The sequence below is a fragment of the Gymnodraco acuticeps genome, unplaced genomic scaffold (genome assembly GCF_902827175.1).
Source record: "Gymnodraco acuticeps unplaced genomic scaffold, fGymAcu1.1, whole genome shotgun sequence".
Taxonomy (NCBI): Eukaryota; Metazoa; Chordata; class Actinopteri; order Perciformes; family Bathydraconidae; genus Gymnodraco; species Gymnodraco acuticeps.
In genome coordinates this window covers 1,534,226-1,558,721 of record NW_022990565.1, presented here as the reverse complement: position 1 = coordinate 1,558,721, position 24,496 = coordinate 1,534,226, and the positions used below count along the sequence as shown (strand labels likewise).

Here is a 24,496-nt window from a genome sequence, read left to right as displayed (position 1 = left end):
AGGAGCTCCGTCTATATGGGCCACTCTCCACCTATCAGGGGAATGGGGGGTTGGCCCACGGCCGGCCATTGCCGCTCGAAAGCACTGGAGACACTGTAGTACATATGCCAGGCCTGTAAGTGGCGCTGTAGTCTACCACAAAAGTGGCTCTTTTTCTCCCTCCCTGAGGCAAGCGTTTGCGCATCCTGCTGCTGTAATTCAATGCAATCCCTCCCCGTTGAGGCAAGTATTGTAATTCTCTCCTGTTAGTCCACCAGCAGATGACAAACACCCACCTCTCCGCCTCTTCCAAGGAACGAGGGGACCGTGCGGCATAGTTTCAGTTAGATTTTTTTTCGCCAGTCAACATGTCCGTTAAAGTTTAAATCTCCCGGACAAAATTTGAAAAGTGACGGTCGAAGGTCTTCTTTGTTATTTATTGAGCTTTAAAGCAAATAAATAATGACTCTATATAATCATATAAGAATAAAACATGAAGGACGGAGATCTCTTTTCCTCCCCCTCTTCTGACTGCAGGGGGGCGTGGTCAGCTGCAGCTCATTTGCATTAAAGCTACATCACAGAATCAGCCCTTGCAAAAACAGGGCTGGTAAGAGCAAATAGAGCGAAATGAGGCATGACTAAAATGCAGTTTGGTATTTTGAAAAAAATACTATATTTATATACTTTATATAGGTATGGCCCTACAATATATTGTTCAAATATAGCATGATAGGTCCACTTTAAAATACTGTATTTACTTTATTCGGGGCAAAGTCAAACAAGTACAGATATATAAATGTGGTGTTGTAATAAATTAATGTATGACAAACTTGTTAGAGAAGTCAGAGTTTAAAAAACTTTAAATACATGTATTTTATGCTGAATCTTCCGCTTTCTTTGCCTTCTCACTGCCATGCTTTCATGATAAACATCTGCTGTCACTTTGGGTCAAACTTGGACTGCTGTAGTTTTTTTACTCGTTAAGGTTTCCAGAAGGGCTTCTGTTGACAGCCCTATTTAAAGGTCCAATGACATTCTTTTCCGGTTAATACCCGTCCCCTTGTGTGTTATGTAGCTTCTTTTTTCTTTCTTTCAGATTTGTATTTTGCAGCATTTTTGGTACTTGTACAAAGATGAGCCCAAGATGATGCAGGTGTTTCTTTGTTGATAAAATATAAGCATTGAGGTCTGGATATTTACTCGTACAGGTTCGTGTCAACGTGTTGTCACTGGCTGATTCAGTTCCTTACATATAAATAAAGTGAAAACAACACTGTAGGTGGTCTGCGGGTACCAAAGACTCACTATGTTGATTATTCTAAGATGGATTCTTGTGGAAGTTTGTGGGGGATAAAGGAAACGACCAAAGATGAGGCATTTGGAGATAATAGGGCTGATGCAAGTTCTTACAAACGTTGAGTCTAGACCGTTTAGGGACCATTTAACATAATTATAGTGAATCGCTGCTGTTCTTAAAAAAGATGTCCACATAAGAATCCAGCATGAATGAAACCAGAAACCAAATATCTAAGCAGCTAAATGTATCTAATGAGCTAACCCATTTTACTGGAAACTGGCCGTCTCTAAAGTATCAAACCAATTCAATAATTTTTCACACTGAGCCAACAGTCTCTCCACCTCCTGCTTCACTGCCAAATCTCCCCAGGACTCCTTCTGAAACTCTCAGAAAAACTATGAACAGCACTGTGTTAAAGGTCCCATGTCATGCTTTTCCGGTTATTACCCGTCCCCTTGTGTGTTATGTAGCTTTTTATGCATGTAAACGGTCTGCAAAGTCACAAACCCTTAAAGTACACCCTGCAGCGATAACAACTCTAACACTGAAAATACCTGTCTGTGCTGCCCCAGAACAATATATCCGAGACCCATAATATATGCCTAAAAATAGCATGATATGTGCACTTTAAATAAAGTTCACCTGAGGTTAGAACAGCTCTTATTCAGAACAGAGGCTATCTATTTTTAGCACAGTACAAAAGGTGAGACATCAGACAACAGAGGAACTAACTCAGCTGCCAGGGTTCTCACACGCACCAAGCCCTGGCAGCACATCACCCCCACTCTCTTCAACCTCCACTGGCTCCCGGTCAAGTCCCGCATCACTTACAAACTCCTCCTGCTCACCTACAAATCCCTCCATGCCCTCTCCCCTCAGTACCTCACAGATCTCCTCCACCCATACATCCCATCCCGCACCCTTCAATCCTCAGACTCTGGCCTGCTCTCCATTCCACCTTCATGCCTCCGCACCTTCGGGGACCATGCCTTCAGTGTTGCTGCCCCCACCCTCTGGAACTCCCTCCCTGCAGAAATCCGCAACGCCCCTTCTCTCAACATCTTCAAATCAACCCTTAAAACTCATCTGTTCAACATCTCCTTCCAACAATAACTCAATCTCCCCCCCCACTTACACTTACATTTCTGCCCCCAAGTTATTATTATTATTATTATTATGACAACAGAGAGTTCATTAATGTTGGGTTGGTCTGTTTCGGTTTGGTGACACATCTTAAACAATAACATATTACAAAATGGAGCTGTTCATATTGTTGCTAGGAAACAGGGAAGGGCTCTTTTTTTTAGGAAATAAGGGGAAACAAAGGCTGTTTTCATGCATGTAGCAACAAGTTAGGCTTGGGGCATTGGGCTCATAACTAAGAGTATCATACAAATACTGTCAGAACTTGCCCACAACGGCATTTTTTTTTAATTAGTGCGAATGCTATTTATAGCATTCCACTATAGTTCTTCAAATCTTTATTCTTCCCCTTATTAGTGCGAATGCTGTTTACAGCATGTTATACTTTTTGAAATATTCAGCTTTTAAACTCTTTTTTTAACATGGAAGTCAATGGGACGACTCTTAAAATCCTCTTTTCCTACACTTTACGCCAAATGCTTCTACTTCCACATACTTTCAGCTTGAGACTTCATTCCAACTTTAAGACGATCACAAGACCTTCAGCTATTCAATTCTGATTCAGATTTTTGATATCTTTTACACTTTTTGAGATATTTAACTTAGTTTTGAGCTTGTTAGAGAGGCCTTTTTCAGATTTTAACATTGGTGTGTATTGCGCAGCTCGTTAAGTCTAGAGTGCTTTGATCTCAAAACAGAGTGCAGGAGTGCTTGAAATTCTCCCAAAAAAATGTTTTAAACCTGCCATAATTCCCAAACCCTACACTTCTCAGACATCATTTTTCATGAAAAACGTAGGAAAACCTCTCCTAGGTTGAAAAATTAAAAAAAATTAAGAAAAAATATTAAACAAAATGCCTCTTGAGGGCATGAAGAGACAAAAACTCCACCCAGCTCCCAATTGATTCCCATGTTAAAAAAATCCGGATCTTTCTTCAGAAGAGAGAGAAGTACACTTTAGACAAACTGCTCTCATCTTCACATTTACCACACAAAACCCAAAAAACAAACATATATCAGTTCATCGGGGTTCCCTAATGCTCACGGTCTGTTCATTTTTTGATAGGAGCGATAGTTTTTGAACAGGTGGCAAAATTGTCAGATATGATCCTCAATGCATTCTTAATGACACTCAGTGCTGCAGCTGGTAACCATGGTGTTGCTGGGCAGATTGTAAGCTTTGATCTCTGGGCTCACACAGGTGTTATGATTATTTGTTATGAGTAGGTGCTCAGCACAGAAACAAACACTGACAAACACACTGGCCTTTAACAGACTGTCTCAGCCTATTCTTTTCTGTCTGATGGAAACTTCATACTGACTTCAACATGTTCCACATATTTGATACATTATTGGTGACGTATGGTTTTAGTCGAAAAGTTTGCAGTCAAAATATTCTGCTGCTTTCCCAAGCCTTTTTACTTTCTTTTCTCTTCTTAAATTCATTCACTACTACTTACATCTGATATTTAACTCCTTCAGCCTATTTTCAGCTGCAGAAACCATTCAACTATTACATTATTCAGCTATTTCAGGACATCAAGGCTATACATGTTGTTGTTGTTGTTGTTTATACCTTTTTTAAACCTTTTCTTTTAAATATTAAGCTTTTTCTGCATTTTTGTAGCTAAAAGCAGCTACCATTCAGCTAATAACTAGGGCCGGGACTTTAACGCGTTAATTAAGATTAATTAATTACACAAAAATTAACACGTTAAAAAAATTAACGCATTTTAATCGCACTTATTTTTGCACCGCGGAACGTTTCTCACTGGATGAGTTTCAGGCGTACCGATTATACTGGAGCACCAACTAACGTTCATGACTTCAGACAACAACAAACCACAGTGAACAACAGTGGGAAATGTTGTTTTAAAAAACGGACGGATGGAAGCGTCGATAAGAGTACGGTTGTGTGCAAATTATGCAAAAAGGAATTCGCATATCACCGCAGCACATCAAGCCTCAAGTATCACCTCAATGCAAAACATATAGCAGCTAGCGTGGACGTTAGCCTCTTTTATCGCGTTCACACCAAAAAGAGCCGGTACTCAAATTAGTTAATGAGAACCTTTTTACCCCCACGAAAGTCCCTGCTAGAGAGCAGGGACTTTGCTAGAGAGCAGGGACTTTCGTACAGCTCTCTTGTGAGAAAATAGCTATATTTCTGATTGGCTGGGCGGATTGCAAACCACGCCCCGTAAAACTCCCAAAAAGTTTTGTGAAGCCGCCATTTTATTATCCTCGCATTAGCATTATTAGCATTAGCCCAGCGCAGAAACGCGGAGAGACTAACTTATGGCAACACAACATAAAACATGGGAGCGGTGGAGATGAGGAGGTGTCGGCGTTCTGTCGATTTACTCGGAAGGCTTCAGTAGAAGCTGCTGGGACTCCCAGCAGGTTCTACTGAAACCAGTCCCCAACTCCGGGGACTTCCGGCCGGGGACTTTGGGCGGCAGTATACGCCGTGAAGTGGTTTGCGGCCTGCCAGTAAACCCAAAGCAGAAGAAGAAGAAGTGACGTCAGCGGCTTCATTTGCCTCCACCCCCAGGTTCAAAGAGTTCTCATGAACTAAGTTCTCATAGACCTTTGTGGGAAAAGTACTGCGGTGTGAATGCGCCTAATGGTATACTAAAATCCATGTGAAAAAAATTGCTTCTCACTGTTCTTAGGTCAAATATTTATATGTGATTAAAAATGCGATTAATTTCGATTAATTAATTACAAAGCCTCTAATTAATTAGATTAATTTTTTTAATCGAGTCCCGGCCCTACAATAACATATTCAGCTTTTTCTGCATTTTCAGCTAAATTCAGCCATAAATGTTCACAGTTTACAGCATTCACACGCATTTTCTGCAGGAAATACATTTTCTAGTTACTGTCTGAAATACACAGTAACCTTTTGCATTATGCACTGGCCTGCAGCGGGGCACTGATGGAGAAGTGATTTTAAGCCCATAAAAATGCTGCTGTCTTAGCCAGGTTTCCAAATACGCATCTCTTTACCAATGGCGCAACAGCAGAAATTGATTTTGTTTTTTGGTTAAGGAAAATGAACCTGGTGCTGTTGAACTAGGTTAGCTACATTAGCTAGCTAGCTTATAGCCAATCTGCAATAATATAGCCCCATTTAATCTGCAATCACATTGTTAGAATAAGCCAATAACAGTTACATTAAACCGTCTACGAACTGGGGTCGGTCGCTTAAAACATCAATGAAGAAGTGGGGCCTGGCAGACAGTACTGCATGCGAGTGCGGTGACCCTGAACAGACTGCCGATCATATAATAACCACCTGCCCTTTATATAGACCACCCTCGGAAGCCGGCCTCTTCGACGTAGGACCAGAGATGCGGGCATGGCTACACAACACCGAGTTGGACCTCTGACGTTACACGAAAGAAGAAGAAGAAGTTACATTTTAGGTACATCTCCAATAATAGTTCAGTTGGCCAACTTTATAATCCCTGAACATCAACAAGCGCTCCGGTCCCAGCTGTGTGTTGAGGAATATTTGTTTAGCTTAGGTGTTAGCCTTTGATCTAGGTCCTCATTATTTACTCTGTTTCTCTGTCCTCATGGCTCAGGCATGTAGCCTGGGGGAGTTTCTGTTATCTCTCTCACATAGAGGCAGCTCTGTCTCTTTCTATTATTAGCATATAAGACACCTGTGAGTCCAGCATAACAGATGTGCAAGTCTCTCTGGCAGACAACCTTATGTTATGGACAAACAGTTCTGTTGCCCTGCTTGTTTAGTCTTAACATGAATAATGTTGATTTATTATTTCTGAACTAGTTCAAATCTCTGACTAGGGGAAATATTCTTCAGAATTGTTTTGGGCAATCGCTGTGTCGCCTCGTGGCTGCAGCAAATGTTTTTGTCAATTCTCCGGCCGTAACATAAAATAAACCTTCAGCTGTTTGGCATCAAGTTCCAGCTCTCCCGTGTTTTGTTGTGTTTGGACTCCATTGCACCAGAAGCTTCCATTACACTGCTTGCATCACTTTTTATCGTCCCTGATTTTGTTGTGTTTTGAGCGTCTTGTAACGTTTATTCATTTGCATTGTTTTGTATTTGCAGCATTTCATTTATAATGTGCTTTTAAAAACAAGCTGCGCATGTTTCGTCAAGTTGATGAAGATTTTTCTTCATTTGCATGTGTTTTCTCACATAGTAACTGTTTTTTTATTTACATCCTTTTTGAAGCGCGTTTCTCCGAATGGTGAAAAGTGTTTTGGGCTGTTGTAGCGTGTGTGCACCTGTCGGCCACCATAGATTTGGCATAAGGTCTGTAACTTTTGTTAACATTGTATAGTAAAACTGAAACTTTTCAATCACATATTCTATTTACTAGGCAATTTCATTGTGGTAATACCTACCAGGGCATCACATGTGCATCCCAGGCTGTCTGTAGGGTTGAGGCTGATCAGAGGACAGCTAGTCGGTCCACTCCGCTCTTCAGGATGCGCTGGTATAAAATAGGGTTCCCTGAGGACATGGTTCATACTGCCGTGGGTCCCGTTGTTCTCAATTGGAGTGATCTGCAAAAGGTCTGCACGGAACAGTGACTGTTTAGTTTTGTAGACCACTGTGAACAGTTCATATTTTCAATTCAAGGTTTTCAGAGCTGGAAATCTAGCATTGCATAAGTGTAGCCTTTGGTCTATGTTGAGGTCCTGTGGTTTCTTACAAGTAAAATTATCGATTATACCCCCAACTAAACACATAACAGTCTGCAGTTTACTTGGATGCTTACAGTGAGATAAGAAACACCCATAGCAGAGGTTGCGCTAAACTTTTTCGCTGCCTGTCATTTTGACGAACAGGATCGTAGCGTTTTCGTCAAAATCCAGTATTACCCGTCGGCCTTTACACAACTCTAACGAGGGGGGGGGGGGGGGGGGAGAGAGAGCACGCTAGTGAACTGTCAACAGGGGGGGGGCGCCCTGTTATGCATGCCCACTGCACCTCGCTGGAGCACGCACAGCGTAAAGCCAAAACTCACAGACATTTCAATGATTTGTACGGCAAAGTTAGGTTTGGAAACGGTATCATTTCCTTTTTGGCGGGCATGCATAACACGGCATAACACCGGAGCCTCGCTGCGGGGAAGCTTTGGCGCTGTTCCGAGTTTGTTCTAATCTGTCAAAATTACGGAATGCTTTCAGATTTTTCCGTCATTGTTAAAAAAAATCCGTCATAGACGGAAAATATTTGGTTAACGCGACCTCTGACCCATAGACTCACCACACATGAGATTGTATAGCTCAATGTTGGAGAAAGGTTCAATTTCTGTTACGTTCTTGAACTTGGGTCCGTAACTGACAAACATGGCCTGTAAGAAAAAAGGGAGGGAGACATTTGAAACCTTTATTTGCCATGTTGGGTTATAGGGTGCACACAATAAAAAACATTTAAAAAATGATTGAAATGAAAAACGAATTGAATACCAGAGAGAAAACAATTGAAATGATACAGATACTTTTCTACACATTGTAATATTAGGCAGAATGTATGGAGGGCTTATAGAACATAGTTTCAGTTCTCACGTGCATGCTCTCTGCATCGTTGTCATAGCCGTGAGTGCCGCCGGAGCAGAATGGGAGAGATCCTGGATATCTGTGGAGAATATAGAACAGATTTAAGTTTTAATAAAAATGAGTCAGATGAGAACTACATAACTACACCGTAGTTGTGTATATGATATGTCAATAAACCTTTGAAAATCTTGAAATCTTGAAAGGGATGTGCAAAATAGCCATAATGTTTCATATCCATGTAACGGGAAGAAACTCAGCTAACTGATGATTTTTTTAGCAAAAAGAAACACAAGGCTAACGCTGAGCCTCTGAATTAGCCCTGAGCGAAAAAAAGCTAATGCCGTTAGCACAGAACTCAGGTATAAAACCCTTATTACTTATCGTAACTGCACATCCAACATATCGATTAGCATCGTGAGAATACACAGAATCGATAGGTATCTATATCATCACTCCATGAGCAGAACTCGCGACATTAGAAACAAAAACAGACATCACAACACCTGGCATTAGGTAGCAAACACGGTAATATGTCTTACCTCTGTTGTTGTCTGATCAAAAGTTGTCTTCAATGGCATTAAAATGATAAAAAATGCTGCTGAAGGTTAATCCATAGGTTAATCCAATGTGTCTGTGTCACTTTGAAATGATTTCTGATAATCCGTCAGCAATAAACCTACTTTTAAGTTTTCAGATTTCAGAGCGTAAAATAGGTTTCGCTTTTGGCAAACTGCGTGCATAGTCCCCACTTCTCAATGGTAACGTTGGTGTGTATGTTGAAATTCCCCTTCGATTCTATTGGCTCTAACGGTTCAAAAGAGATGTCAATCATCAAAATGGACCAATGGGTTCCAGAGAACCGGCAAAAACGCCCATTTCCACCCAAATGACCCCAGAGCTGGAGTTTTTTTAAAATTATTATATGTTGTACTTTGGATTCCTAAAGCTTTTAGTCTACTAACCCATCATCCAAGGGTAGTTTTCACTATAAGTAAAACGTTTTTTTGGACGGACACTATAATTTACAGTTTTTTACTATGTTCAATCTGAATTTTCTTTAAAATAAAAAAACATCTATATTGATTCTGACCGTTCTACATCAAACTCACAGGTTTATCATTACTTTGAGAAAAAAGATTATTAATGTTCCCCTTTTAGAAGTGTAGTTATGGTCATTTGTTCTGGAAATGTCATTTTCGAGCCTGAGACCTGAAAAACAGACTTGGGGCTTAACAGGTGAACTATTAGTAGAGAATAACAAGTAATGCAACTAATATCTCGCCTGATTGTTGGCACCCGTTCGAGTCCAGTTTTGGATAGTCTGCCGTGGTTTCGTTCCATTTCAAAGAGCTGTTTGAGGCTCTGTGTAACCTTGGTACACTGCCACTCCAACATCCAATCCCAGAGCTTGAAGATTAATCACGGGGACTGTAGTCCCAAACGATAGCTGAGGATTATGGGTAGTGTAGTGTCTTCGGCCATCCTAAACTCCGAAATGTTTTTTCGGATTTCATATCGCATTAACACCATATCCCAATGTGCATTGCGGCTAAAACATCCAATCACCGAGCTTAAACCATAACTGAGGATCTTGGGTAATCAGTTCAGTGGGTGTGTATCGCAATGATGCTCGAAATGTCCCATATAGGCCTACGTCTGTTTCCGGTTATTTTATTTTGAAATTAAGTTCCTGACGGACGCCAAAAAAGCCAGAGATTATAGAATTAAACAAATAAATAAAAACAAGGATAATTGAGTGTTATTGTTGAGTAAATAACAGTGTGTTATTTAGAAAAGAATAACAAATTAGAAGGAAAGATTGAAAAAATACAGATTTCAGTATTCTGAGGCTCTGAGCCCCATTTATTTTCCTCGCGGACGGCAAAAAAATTCCGACATTATATGATTTAAAATAAAAACAATAATGGTGGCTTGATATTAAGTAAGAACATGTTTTTATGAACCACACAGCTTCCGGTCTGCCAAGACCCGACCGGACAAAAATACGTGTTGCAGGCACAAAACATACTACCAATAGAAATACATTGCTAAAATCGTTCTGTGTGACACGAAAAAAAGGGGGAAATCGTGTTGGTGAACACGAATCAATAGATTAAATGTCGTGACTATAACACAAAATGCCGTGAGACTATTTTGTGTTTGGGGAATTTTCGTTGCATTGTTTTTTACTTTAACATGTTGACCACTTCAAAAAGACCAACAATTCCAACCTGAGAATGCAATTAAAAACATCTAAATGTGATGGAGTGCAGACTTGGATACCTCTCAAACAGCCACTTTAGGTCCACCAGGACGTTAACGTCTTCGATGCGCCGGCTGTTGGCAAAGTGGAGGCGCTTCGGCAGGTTGGCTTTCAGGTAAGGCTTGATCTTTTGGTCCGGCTTCTTACACTGAAATCTCCAGAAAAACAGACAGTGTTGTATTGGTTTTACTTGCACACATCATCATTTCATAAAAAATGATCTTATTTGCTGGATGTGGCTCTCACATTCGGGCTGCACAATATATAGAAAATATATCCTTATTGTGATGCAACATTCTCGGTATAAGATTCCCATAGATAGCTAGGTCTGTGATAAATAATATATTTGATAATATTTGTATTATATGTGCCATGCATTCAGGTCTGGATATACTGTATATACAGTATGTTCCCAGTCAGATGAAGCCCTATGGCTCTAGATGTCCCTCCTCCCATGTAGAAGTAACGCCATTGGCTGAGGTGGTAAGGCTAATGGACTTGAGCTGAGCGTCGGTAAAAGGAAATAGACAAACGAAGAAAAATATGGGGGATGAAGGAGCAGAGGAAGAACTTTTTATTACAAATAATGTTTTCATGCAAGTCATACCGAACACATGTGACCACTACCAGAGGTAAAACCAGATGTGCAGAGTGCAGTGCCATTAATGCACAGCCGTCCACTATTTAATATTTTCCTGATATTGTGCAGCCCTATCTAACATTATACTTTTAGCAGTTAAAAGTTGTAGATGTTGGTGAGTGCATGGAAGACTCACAGTCATGTTGGCCACAAGTCCAGCTGAGTCAACTGTTGAAAGTTGAAAATGTCATTACACCAAACGCATAGCACAAACATGTGCTCAGCTTGATTCCCCACACATTTTTTTTTTACCAATAGCCATTTATGAACAGATGTCAGATATCGGAAATCTGAACGGCTACACATTTTCACTTTTTTTTTTAACACTTTTGGAAACATATGTGATAATGTACCGTAAGTACACAACTCTACAAATATGACTTCAAACTGTTTGGGGTTTGTCACAGGTTGAGAATGTATTTGTAAGTTTTGAAGGAGATTGGCATTGTTGCATTTGGCACCAAGAGATGGTTGCCAAACAACATCACCCTCAAAGTGATGACTCAAAGACATATTTCCCTTAGAGTAAGTCATCTTATTTTCTTAAGGTAGGTATCCCTGATACCTCTGCAAACATTTCATACACGACTCATTTAATTGGACTCCTCTGTGGAGCTACTTTTTGTTGGAATAATAAACTGGCTGAACATCGGGGACTATAGACGCTATATTTGGATGCCGAACAGATGGATCAGGGTTTAGGTTAATATTAGTGTTTCTTAGTCAGAGATACCTGCTGAATTCCAACAACTTCAGCGTGGCTCATAAAGCAGAATAAATAGTCTGTAAACTCACACACTGTGACGTTGTGTTTGGTTCTGATGCGCCCGAATGGTCCCTCAGTCACCCAGTAGTTTCTGATGTCGCCCACCAGATCCTGCAGCACCTCCTTCCTCTCGCAACTCGTTTCCTCCATACCTGCAACAGTAATAAACACTTTTATTAATCCCTATTATATTATAATTTTAAAAAATGAACCTAAATGGTTTAACATGTTTCTCTCATCAACTGCAATTCACCGGCACTCAACACTTCCATTACACTACGGATGTTTATATCATCCAAATGTATTCTGATGATACTGTAATTTATGTTCACGGAGGCAGTCTGACACAAGTGGCTAATGAACTGACGAACAAGATGGTTCATGTAACAGCTTGGTTGGAGCAATGCTGTCTGCAACTAAATGTCAGTAAAACTGTATGTATGTTCTTCACCAAAACCAAGTCCTCCTGCGTTGAGCCAGATGTGTTTGTGTCCGGGGAGAGGCTACAGGTGGTCTCAGAGTACAAATATCTGGGGGTCTTAATTGATTCAAGACTACATTTTAAGGCTCAGGTGAAAAAGGTTTGCTACAGGGTCAAATTCAGTATGTTCAATTTGAGGTTTACCAGGAACTGCATGTCAACAGAGGCGGCTCTGATGTACATGCACTCTATGGTTCTATCTCATATCACCTACTGCTTAACAACCTGGTCACATGCCTGTACAACCACTCTTAAACCGCTGGAATCATTATACAAACAAACACTTAAAATAGTAGATAAGAAGTCAGTTTATTCTCATCATTGCCCAATACTCACAAAATATAACTTGTTGAGCTGGGAACATGTAATGAGATATGCAAATACTTGCCTCATGTACAAAATAATACACGGCCTTACCTCACCTCCGCTCAGGCATGTTATCACCATACGCACATCTGTAACTAGGTCAACAAGAGCTGCAACAAGAGGAGACTGCGTTGTTCCATTAAGTAAGAGTTCATTCAGCCAATCTTCTTTTTCTTTTAAAGCTGCACGACAGTGGAACTCAATCCCAGTAACGATTAGAGAACAAAACACCTGCAGTTTATTTAAATCTAACTTAAAAACATGGTTAGTGGAAAGTCAGCTCTGTCAACACTGACACAATCTGTACATTACCACGCTCTGTTTGTACATATGCCTTGACCTGTATCTGACTGCTTTGTGAATATGTATTTTAGTTTAGTTTTTATGTTTTTATATATGCTTTTATCATAATATAAGTATCTCTGTTGAATGTTGTTTTACTGATTGTATTTACCTGTTATTTGAAGTGAATTTTTGTTTTTAGGATGACTTTTAACATCTGTCCAGGGACTACAGACGAAAAATAGCCTGTTGGCTAACTCTGGCGCATTTACAGAAATGTCAATCAATGTGCACTGTCCCTGTCAAATAAATATATAAATAAATAAATAAATAAATAAATAAATAAATAAATAAATAAATCCATGAAGCCGATAGTTTCGTTACAAAGGAAAATTAGATCGGGAAAGTTGTGGGTAAGGACCATGAAAATGTGCACATGTGTAATATCAGGCAGAACATTAGCTGCTTTGTTAGCAGGAGACTCATCATGTACTATGAAACACAACAGAACTACTGCCAATGGAATCCTAGCAAAAGCTAAAGCACCTTTCAAGCACTGCAAGTTTAACTAAAATGAATGGAAGTCAAAAGGTAAGGACCACACTGTAGATGAGCCCCAGGTGCACATTATAGGACTTATGCATCATAAAGTACATACAAAATGTATTCCAGCAAAATGTGTACACTACTAGAAATCTTTGTTCAACCCGTTTTTAGATTGTGGTCTCATTTGTTAAAACATAACACATCACAAAGAAAAATAATAAATGTTCCTTTTCACCATCATATTCAAATGTTCTTAGTAATGGATTTCCATTTGAATAATTTTTATGATTTAAATGACCTCACTAAAATCTTACTTACTAATCTTACTTAGACCATCAATAAATACAATAAACATAGTGTGAGATATTTAAAAAAAATAATCTCGCTCATTGGTACTGATTTGATTATTCATTGTGTTTCATTATTAAAATGATGCTGCTGAAAGAGAGAAAATGTTTGGTATGTTACCGTGATCTGCCACGATGACGATGTTGAGACAGCGGTGGAGGCTGATCTGCTTCAGGCCGTTCATGAGCTGACCAATTATCTTATCCACACTCTGGAGAGCTTCAATGAGCTGCACGCACACGCACAGACACACACAAACACACACAAGCACCACACACGGACACACACACACGGACACACACACACACACACACACTTAATATCTCATATTTTCTAGGCTCCCATTCCCTTGTGCTATAATATGATGCAAAGGGATACAATAATGTATACACAATTCTTATTCTTGATTGTAATAATAGTAATAATAATACTTTTTAAAGACAATAATCAAGAAACAGCTTAAATAGAGTAAACTTACAGCAAATAGAGGACATTTATAAAAAGGTTAACATATAGAAGAGAGTTTTCAGAAAACTGCTTGGTTTATGTTACTTCAGCAGGATAATATGCACATAATAAAACCACTTTGTAATCTTTGAAGGGTAAATGCAATCAGCAGAAATAAATTGCTAATGTAGCCTGTAGCCATAAACAAACTACATCATGATTGCATGGCTAGCATCACCAATGCTAAGGAGGGTTTAATGATGTGTTTTATCTTGTAGAACCAAACGTGGAAATCTCTTCAGCTCATGTTGGCTGTCCTGATTGCAGGCTTCTAACCACAGACACGTTTAAAAAACATTGAGTAAAATGTTTTTTCTGGGTTTTAGGACTGATTACTGCACCACTCTGTGATAAAGATTTGAATGTGTGCCATAATTCTCAACTGAAAGAAACAAGACTGAATGAGTTTTGTTATATAAGGGATAACATTGTAAATGTCGGTCAAAAAAGGACACCCAGGTTCTTACGCACTGAGTAATAAAGCACTGCAAACACAAGTAATCAGTTATGGGGGAATGAAACAAGTTTGACAAATGATCAGCCTGGATATTTGGAAAGAAAAACACTTACAAAAGTAATACACTTTTGTGCAAACCTTTCAGCCTGTTTTGCTCCTCAGTAAACTACTGGGTCAGTGTTATGGAGTATAAACATTCAACCGTCTGGTGTTATTGCAGAGTGCAGGGTTGACACTACAGCTGTGAGCTTTCAAAGGCCTGGACTTTCGGTTTCACTGTGACCCCAGAGAGGTTTCATTCTCTGTACACTGGCATATGGAAAATAATAACTGTCTGTTTCTTAGGAACATGCTGCAGGAAACAGAACGTAGATGTTTCAGCAGCTGGATGCATCTGCAAAGAGATGCAGATGTATTGGGATGGAGTCAGTTGTGTGGGATATTCAGAAATTCCAGATAAGGCCGTACAGAGACCCATGATTTGATATGGAACTCCCTTACAGGGAGAAGTTTTTTTTTTCTCAAGAAAAACTGCATCAGTATCCTGTCATGATGAGACTCATAGATGATGGAGGACTTGGAGTACGGACAGAGATTGAAAAGATGATGACACAGATGCCGTTGTTGTGAACCTAAAGGTCAAGATGCTTTCACCACACCTCTATCCTCTGCGAATTAAAGCCTGCAGCCATTATTGCAGGCGTTGCCCGTATGCTGACGATTCTTTCGAATTCTAAGCAGGATTCCTGTGTAAGGTACAGCGCTGCTTTGAGCTAAATGCTAACAGGCATGCAGAGGAAATGTCAGTGAATCACAGAGTCTTATGACTCATCCTCTATGGACAGTGAATACCTGAAGCAAATGTCATGGAAATGCATCCAATGCTTAGGAAGAATGATATACCAGCCGCTCTATCAAAAGAACCACATCCTTTTCCTAATGTCAACTAATTTAATTAAAGAGTCTCTTTTATGCTTTTTTAGGTGTTCCCTTTCTTCTAGTGTGTTATAGGTTTTTGTGCATGTAAATGGTTTGGGAAGGCTTACATCCCTGTTGTTAACACATTATTCTATTTGTGATTGATTGTTTTATAATAACAATATATATTTTAGAAATGTAACTATTTTCATGATGTGTTTTTAAAGATGATTGTCTTCAGTTGGAACCAAATGGGCTTGGACAGAGTAGGGAAGTAAAAAAACAATTAGAAAAGTCAATGCTTATTCTTTTGGCTAATGCAAGTCAATTGTAAATGCTTTAATCCACATAAGACACCACAACAAAAAGGTTTCTTGTTATACAAAAACAAAGCTAAACTTAATACTAAGCATTTTTTTTGGTTCCCATGTTCAAACATGTAATTCTTTCTCAATTCTCAAGTAAAAGACATTAGAATACACCAGTTGTTCTTTGCTATCACAGGTTCCTAGAGGGACTGGTGGACAGTCTGCAGTGGGTAGATTTGGACAAAATGACCTCATTCTTATCACAAATAGTCCGCTTAGGTAATTACAGCCATTAACTAACAGTGTACAGTAACTGTAAACACTCTAAATAGGCCATAAACACTTTGATTAAACTAGAAAGAGGTCCTCTTTATTTTCATATACACACACACACAGAGGCCTTAAGATATGGCTTACTCTAATCAACCAACATTAAATCTACATTCAGATTAATCATGTTACGCAGAGTATTACACTTTTTATTTGACCAAGAGTGGCACCAAGTTCATGAAGACTATGAGGTTTTTTTATTGATGTCCATAAAGTGTCTGATTGTGCTGATGTGATTTAAATTGTTTGAATCTAATACATGTTATCTATGGCCAATGATAAGACCTTTTATTGTGCTATAATGTGTGAGTATTTGCGGTGATGGACAACATTAACGAGGCTAATGTTTCTGATATGAGAATGGGAGTATTTAAGTGCTGTTTGTTATAATGGAGAAGGTAAAAAATTAAATGAAAAGAAAACACCCCATTATGCTTTTTGTGTTTTCCTTTTCCTGTAATGTGCATTATAGGTTTGTGTGCATGTAAATGGTCTACAAAGGCTAAATCCCTTTGGTCCCTCCAGAGCAGGGGTGGCCAACCTGCGGCTCTCGAGCCGCATGCGGCTCTTTGCCTAGTTTCATGCGGCTCTTCAGTTCATATTGAATTTTATATGTGTGAGTTCGGGGGAGAGACACTGACTCCTGACTAGTTGTGCACGGTGTACCGATACTTGAAAGGTATACCGCGATACCCTGCCGTTAAAAACGTTACGATTCCTCCGTTTAAGAATGACGGCGGAAAGTACTCCGGTGAGAAAGCGCCGTTTAAATAAGAGCTGTGTGTGTTCAGCGCTCTGCTTCCACTCCCTGCTCTGCAGCCGTGCCTGCAGTCCCGCCCCTCTAAAGCACGCTCAAGTGCCTCCCCGCACTCGTGCACGCGCTAGCTGCCAGAGCATGTGAGAAAACGAGAAGCATGGCTGCAAGTGAGAGTGCAACTGCCGCTGCCCCTCGGCTTGTTGACAAAAAAGACGCCAGAAGCGAAATGTGGAAGTATTTTAGCTATATCTCTGACAGTGAGGGCAAGCCTACGGACACCACGAGGCCTGTCTGTAAGAAATGTATTAATTTTATTTAATACGAATTCTTGTCATTTATTGTTCTCATTGTTTAAAGGTTGTGTTATGGTTCTGGTTCTGGTCTGAAATAAAGCACAATAATTACATTTAAGACTGTTTCCCTTTTTTTAAGAAAAGTATCGAAAAATAATCGGAATCGCAATTCTTGACTTGGTATCGAAACCAAAATGTTGGTATCGTGACAACACGACAGTTAAACCTGATATTTAGTAGGTCTGTTAAGTATTGAATGCTGATAATTCTGACGTAATTTGGCCGGTCAAAGTTGTTTGGGCTCGGATAAAATTGCTCCGTTACTTTCGTTCCGTGTTACTTTCGTCCCGGCTCTCCCTACGTGTGTATGTGTGGTGTCAGGTGTCAGTATGAGAGGATGACAGCGCGTCTAATTTTGATGTGGCCCAAGAGCCAATCACAATAATACCTGCGATGCAGTGAACCAATCACTTTTTGAGGGGGGGAAAACCTATCGTTGATTAAACACTACTATCCAGTGTTTCCCCTACCATTGTCTTGGAAGGGCGCTGCACCCCGCCAACGGAGCCCCGCGCCCCCCCCTGAAATTCAAGGTGTTTAAAAAAAATATATAATTTTAAAAAATATATATATATCGCACCAAATTGCAAATAATCTATAACTACTGTCACTTTTCACATTGAACATGTGCTCTTTTATTAAATAAACTAAACGCTTTCATTTGAAGTTGTGAGTTTAGTGTTTTTGACCCTAAGAAACACTGATGCATTAATCAATAACAATAATCCACAGCTCCTCTCTGCTCCAGAGGATTTAAAAAATATATATCCCAATGCCACAAAAATGCATCAGTGACGTGGTTGAAATCTTGTCTCCAGAAAACAAAAAACTGAAACAAGCGGTATCAGTGACTGTGTGTTTGATGTGGCTCTTTGCAGTAACATAGAAAAAATGTGGCTCTTAACCTCTGACTGGTTGGCCTCCCCTGCTCCAGAGGGAGTTTCTCTCCCACACACTCCCCCCCTGCCTGAAACGTCTGCATTGGACTCCTTTGTTTACTTCGGTAACATAGTGACTGTCACGATCTGTCTGTGTTGTGTTTTGTCATGTCTAGATCTGTCTTTGGTTTCCTGTTTTATTTTGAACAGTGTTCACCCCCTGTCTTGCCTGTTGCTTCCTGTCTGTGTGTTCCCTCCTTGCCTGATTACCCGATTGTGTTCACCTTGTGCCCCTGTGTTTTCTCCTCCCTCTTCACCTGTCTCTTGTTTTTTTTTATTAGTCCTGTGTGCATTTAGATTAGTTTTTTCCTGTTAGTCTTTGTTAGATCCTTGTTTGTTGACTGTGTTCACAGGGGAGAGAGTACTGCTCTCTATGTTCTGTAGCCTTGAAATAATTTTCTGTTTTATCTGCATTTGGGTCCTGCCTGCTTCACTCAACCCTGACAGAAGGATCTCACCAAAGATGCACCTATAGCAGTGTTTTTTTGAGGATGAGGTTGGCAAATTATCCTGCAAACTTTTATGTTTTCTTGGAGAGTGGATGAGGGCTCATGGTAAAGAGGCTCAGGAGGCTGCTCTTTCACGAGCACACCGGGAAGTTGCAGATTAAGGAGCTGGAGCTGGTTAAGGAGCTCACTGCCTGCATTTTTAAGGGACTTTGTGACTCCTCCCGATAAACTGCACGCCTGCTTTAAACCTCGAGACCCTGCAGCCATGGTTCCGGCTCCAGTACCTGCCCCAGCAGCCATGGTTCCGGCTTTGGTTCTGGCTCACGTTCACGTTCCGGCTCTCCGGCCCACTCCAGCTCTCCGTGTCTTACCGGGGTCCTGTCAACCCCATGTCCTGGTCCGTTGGGGGTTCCGCTGGGGGTCCTTCCAACTCTGTCTCCTGTTCCGTTGGGGGTCCCGCCATCACCTGTCTCGGCGGGGGTCCTGCCTACTCCTTGTCCTGTTTCGTTGGGGGTTCCGCTGAGGGTCCTGTCAACTCCGTGTCCTGTCCTGTTGGGGGTCCCGCCGACTACTGTTCTGCCGGGGGTCCTGCCAACCCCATGTCCTGTTCCGTTGGGGGTCCAGCCGACACCTGTTTCGGTGGGGGGTCCTGCCAACCCCATGTCCTGGTCCGTTGGGGGTTCCACTGGGGGTCCTGCCAACTCTGTGTCCTGTTCCGTTGGGGGTCCCGCCGTCACCTGTCTCGCCGGGGTCCTGCCAACTCCTTGTCCTGTTTCGTTGGTGGTTCCACTGGGAGTCCTGCCAACTCCGAATCCTGTTCAGTCAGAGGTCCCGCTGCTACCAGATCCTGACCCGCCGGCGGTCTCGCCTACACCATGTCCAGTTCTGTTGGGGGTCCTGCTGACGCCTCTTCCGCCGACACCGTGTCCTGTTCCGACGGCGGTCCCGTCGACACCAGCCCTTGTTCCGTCTGGGGTCCCACTGACACCAGCCCATGTTCTGTCCAAGGTCCCGGCTGTGCCTGTCCCATCGTGGGTTCCGTCTGCACCTGTCCCGATGGCTCCGGTTCCTGTCCGGGCCGACACCGTTCCTGTCCCGCCAACACCGGTTCCTGTCCCGCCATCCCCAGCTCCCAGTGCTCCCGATTCCTGTGCTCCGGCGATCCAGCTGACCGGCCCCATCGCGGCCTACGCCGTCTTCCTGCCCGTCCTCCGGAGCTGTCCCGGCGCTGCCTTCTTGCCCGTCCTCCGGAGCTTGTCCCCGGCACTGTCTTCCTGCCCATCCTCCGGAGCTGTCCCGGCGCTGCCTTCCTGCCCGTCCTCCGGAGCTGTCCCGTTGCCACCATCTTGCCTGTCCTTGTGCCCGGCCCCCTGACTTTCCCAGCCGATGCCTTCGTCCTTGAGCCCGACCCCATGACTTTCCCAGCCGCTGCCTTCGCCCTCGAGCCGGGCCCCCTGACTTTCCCTGCCGCTGCCTTCTCCCTCGAGTCCCGGCCCCCTAATTTACCCAGAGTCCCGCATTTAGGTTCGCTTTTTCCTATTAGTCTTTGTGAGATCCTTGTTTGTTGTTGACTGTGTTCACGGGGGAGAGAGTTCTGCTCTGTATGTTCTTGTAGCCTTGAAATAAAGGTATTTTCTGTTTAATCTGCATTTGGTTTAATCCTGCCTGCTTCACTCAACCCTGACGGTGTGTCCACACAGCAGCTTTGACCAAATCTTGAAAATCCTGGAGCTGGGCGTGTCTGACAGCTTGGGGATTTCGCGACCAACAACCAATCACATGAATATCACATGAATATCCCGCCCCCGACATACAAAGCAAAAAAACCCGGTTCTTCTACACTATTGTCAAATAGGAAGGGCTATGATGAACATTTATTTTTTTAACATTTTGAACATTTATGAGATTAATGTTTATGGTGCTATTTTATGCTACATTCCATGCTGGCTAATGATACTGTCTATGCTTGCTAGAAACGAAGTAAACTAGCAACGAAGTAAACTGGATATAAAATCCCCAAACAAGCGAAAACCTACCAGTTTCACCCACTGCCTCTGCCACCTCCCCCCATGCCTGGTTCCTCCGGTTTGTATCCCGGTAAGTAAATAGGGACTGGTCATAAAGAACCGGGTGATTTGCTACCGCAATAACTAAGTTCTCCTCCATTTTTGTGGAATATAGAAATGAACTGCGGGTCTCGTTCTCCCAGCTTGCACGCGGTTTGATTGGCTAGCACTTGAACTGTCAGATTTGCATAAACGGATCTGATTGGCTGTCGCTTCCAGCTCAGCCTCAAAAGTTGAACATTGTTCAACTTTGGAATCCTGAACATCCTGGAAATCCTGGAAATCTTCGCCTCGCCCCCCCACAATGCAATTCGGCGACAAGCGAGGGAAAGTGACGTCATCCCCATTCAAAGTCAATGGGCGGAGATGCGCTGGAAGCGGTGGACAAATCGCCAAAAGCTGCTGTGTGGACGGGCCGTAACAGTGACATCACTATATCACAATCGTGCTTCTATTTGTTAGCGCTCCAACACATTGGACGTGAAAGGGGCGGGACATTTCTAACACATCTAAGTTGTTGACCAATCAAAACAGAGCATCTAGTTTAACCAATCAGAGCAGACTGGGCATTGGTTTGAGACAGAGGGTTACATTAAAGCATTAAAACATAGGCACACAATTAAAATAGAAATCTGAACATTATCATAATAAGTCCTCTTTAAGGGACGCTTCAAACGACATCAGAAAGCAAAAATAAATAGCATAGAGAAGAAGTTATGTTTAAATGTATAATTTTCTAAGCTACTTTTCATTATCTTACCCCTCCACTGACAGGACCGTAGCTGTGGCCAGATTTGTCAGGCTCCTCCAGATACAGCGTGTAGAAATCTGGCCTGAAGGAAAATGTCATTTTTAAATAAAAGTATATTTTCAACACCAGAAACACATGTTTGTTATTTTCTGAATGAAAGTGTCCTGATTCCTAAATGGTGAGCGTCTAGTTAGGACAATAACAAACCTGTCAGCGTCTGGTAGCTGGAGCCACTTCAACACAGTGAATACTCTTTCTTCAAACGGCACTTTACTAAAAAATAACAGAAGAGAGAGAAGTGGCAGTGGTGAACACAAAGTCTTTAAAAGGCATTGAAGGAGAAACAGTGACATCAGAACATTTTTATGAATTGTATCAACCCCAGTTAAAGGTGGCTTTATTGCACTTATTGGATTGAGTTTGTTTACACGCAGGCTCACTGAAGGAGAGCAGTGGTGACTGGGTTTGCCTGGATACCATTTAAACTTTTATTTTTGGTTAAATGACATTATTTCATCCCTACAGAACAGTACATACATTTAGAAACGGTCTGTCAGAATATAAGTCCATGTGTTGTTACCTAATGGCCAGTAGGCTATAGCTTTATAACACACTACACTACTGATTTAAAAATAATCGTTTTACTTCCGCGTCCACAAAAAGTGTCGGTTCCACTGCATACCGACGGCTGGAACTGCGGCAACAGCAACGTTAAACTGACCGCAGCACTGATCAGGCTTTTCAGCAATTGTCCAAGTCTGTTAAAAAATGTTCTCCATTAACCAGTCTTTAAACACTGTCAGAAGCCATACTGTCTTCCTGTCTGCCTTCTTCTACTCTTCCCTTCAGTGTTTACTTCCTGTCTGCCTTCTTCTACTGTACTCTTTGGTGTTTACTTCCTGTCTGCCTTCTTCTACTGTACTCTTTGGTGTTTACTTCCTGTCTGCCTGCTTTACTGTACTCTTTTGTGTTTACTTCCTGTCTGCCTTCTTCTATTGTTCCCTTTAGTGTTTACTTCCGGTCTGTCTTCTTTTAATGATTTCCGTCTCTTTCGCTATTTTTCATTTCTTCAATGGGGACAGTTAAGCCATCTTAAATCAATACATTTTGGGTTCTCCTCAAATATAAAAATTAATATTCCAAAACTATTCCTCAGTTTTTTCTAAACGAGAAAACGTATGTTTGTTGTCCATAACTGCCGTTACATTTACCGAACTACTTTCTGTGGATTGATACGACTGCACAAAGTCCTCCTTAGCAACAGTTGGCTATTCTTTGCAGTATGTTGACTTGGCTAGTATTAATACTGTAACCTCTGAAATTTCCAAATTGACCAATCAGAATCGAGTATTGAACTAAGCTGTGTACCAACTCTTTATATATCCATGTCTTATACACACTGCCAGGTCACATATTCCTCTGCTACATCTTGAGACATATTGAGCCATGATTTGACAGATATTTGAAAGAATTCAATGTTTCTTTGATTCTATTTTGGTAACTCTTGTTCGGTTGGTTTGATTTTCCAGGAAGGAGACCAGCTCCATCTGTGATGTCATTAAGTGAAATACATTGCTTTCGTGAGGATAAATGAACTAAAGTCAAACAGTAAATACGGCACTGAGAACATCCAGGATGTAAATGCAATGTAGGTGTTTGTTTACCATCGAAGGATAAACAGGCCTTAATCGAGCAATCATAGAGCAGGAAAGAGTGTCCGCAGTTAAGGCGGTTAAGAGCAATAAAGCAATTCAATATATGTGTACCATCCCACGCAGTCATAAAAACTCTCCATGACTGTGCCCCATGGTACAGCCCTTTATCAGTCGATATGCTGTTATTGCTCCTTAATGCTCACAATCACTTTGATATCTAACATGATTCAACTGCATTTTTAGTATTTTCAGTATTTTTTCAGTATTTTTTCAGTATTTTCAGTATTCAGTATTCAGGGTAGTCAATGTCCTTTCACTTATGTAAACACATCTACGATTTACTAAGTATGTTTAGATAATTAACTTCAGAAGTTTTTTGAAGAAGAAACACAACTGTCTCCAGTCACCTTTATAGTAATCTGCACACAACATGCCAGTTGTCTAAATATATAATAATAATATTATAATAAAAATACCTAATTACAGTTTTGAGAAGAGATTAACAATGCTGATTACATTCTCAATCTTATGGTTGTTGAATTTCTTTTTTACTTACATGGACACATACAGGTTGTTTAGTAAAGAAGGGAGTTTTTAGATTTATTTTGGGTCGATGTGGATTACAAAATAAACAATAAAAGCAGAGAAATAAACAATAGGTCTGGATGAGGGAGAGAAAAAGGACCAGAAAGAGGAATGGCTGAACATATGGCCAAAATATTCTTTGTAATGTATCATTATTGTTATAATGTTTTAGTTATTATTTTCTTTCCAGTGTTGTTTTTTATATTATGTATTGACTGTTATATCTGGTTTTGATAGGTGTACTCTCATGAATAAAATGTGGTATTATTGTTATCAAAACCTATTATTAGGCTTTGAGTATGTTAACTTGACTTCTGTTGCCGATTTCTTCTGATTTTAAATCAAAGTGCTGGCGGTCAAATACCCCGAAATGTAAGATTTCACCAATTATCATACTATAAAGGAAATTGTGCCTGTTTTTTTAGCAAGGGTGCGCAGACAGTAACTATTCACACCCAGTTCTCCAATAGGATGTGACACTACAACACAGCCTGCTGTTGTAAGAACAAAATGTCCGTCTTACCCATTGTAAGGTTCGTGGATATCAGGATAGCTTCCGTTAACTTTGACGTCTGATCCCGGCCAGAAGAAAGTTCCAGATTTCAGCCCCTGGTGCTTCGCTGTGTGCCAAATCTACAAAAACAAACAGAATTAACAGATTAACACGCTGAGGTAATGTTAATTCATCATTTAATATTAATTCCTGATGGATATAAGAGGGATACATTAGCAAACATCTGTATATATAGCCTATATATAAT

The 24,496-nt window shown here is 41.0% G+C and overlaps 1 protein-coding gene across 1 annotated transcript in view; it reads right to left on the bottom strand.

Moving 5' to 3' along the window:
• LOC117553715 (venom phosphodiesterase 1) overlaps window positions 1–24,496 on the bottom strand; it is an 83,140-nt gene that overhangs the window by 14,787 nt on the left and 43,857 nt on the right. The window contains exons 9-18 of the mRNA XM_034227761.1: window positions 24,259–24,368; window positions 21,703–21,768; window positions 21,505–21,577; window positions 13,782–13,890; window positions 11,668–11,790; window positions 11,009–11,040; window positions 10,253–10,380; window positions 7,979–8,048; window positions 7,677–7,764; window positions 6,809–6,981 (exon numbers count right to left, since the gene is read on the bottom strand). Coding sequence (XP_034083652.1) covers window positions 6,809–6,981; window positions 7,677–7,764; window positions 7,979–8,048; window positions 10,253–10,380; window positions 11,009–11,040; window positions 11,668–11,790; window positions 13,782–13,890; window positions 21,505–21,577; window positions 21,703–21,768; window positions 24,259–24,368 — 972 coding nt within the window. The remainder of the gene's footprint in view (window positions 1–6,808; window positions 6,982–7,676; window positions 7,765–7,978; window positions 8,049–10,252; window positions 10,381–11,008; window positions 11,041–11,667; window positions 11,791–13,781; window positions 13,891–21,504; window positions 21,578–21,702; window positions 21,769–24,258; window positions 24,369–24,496) is intronic.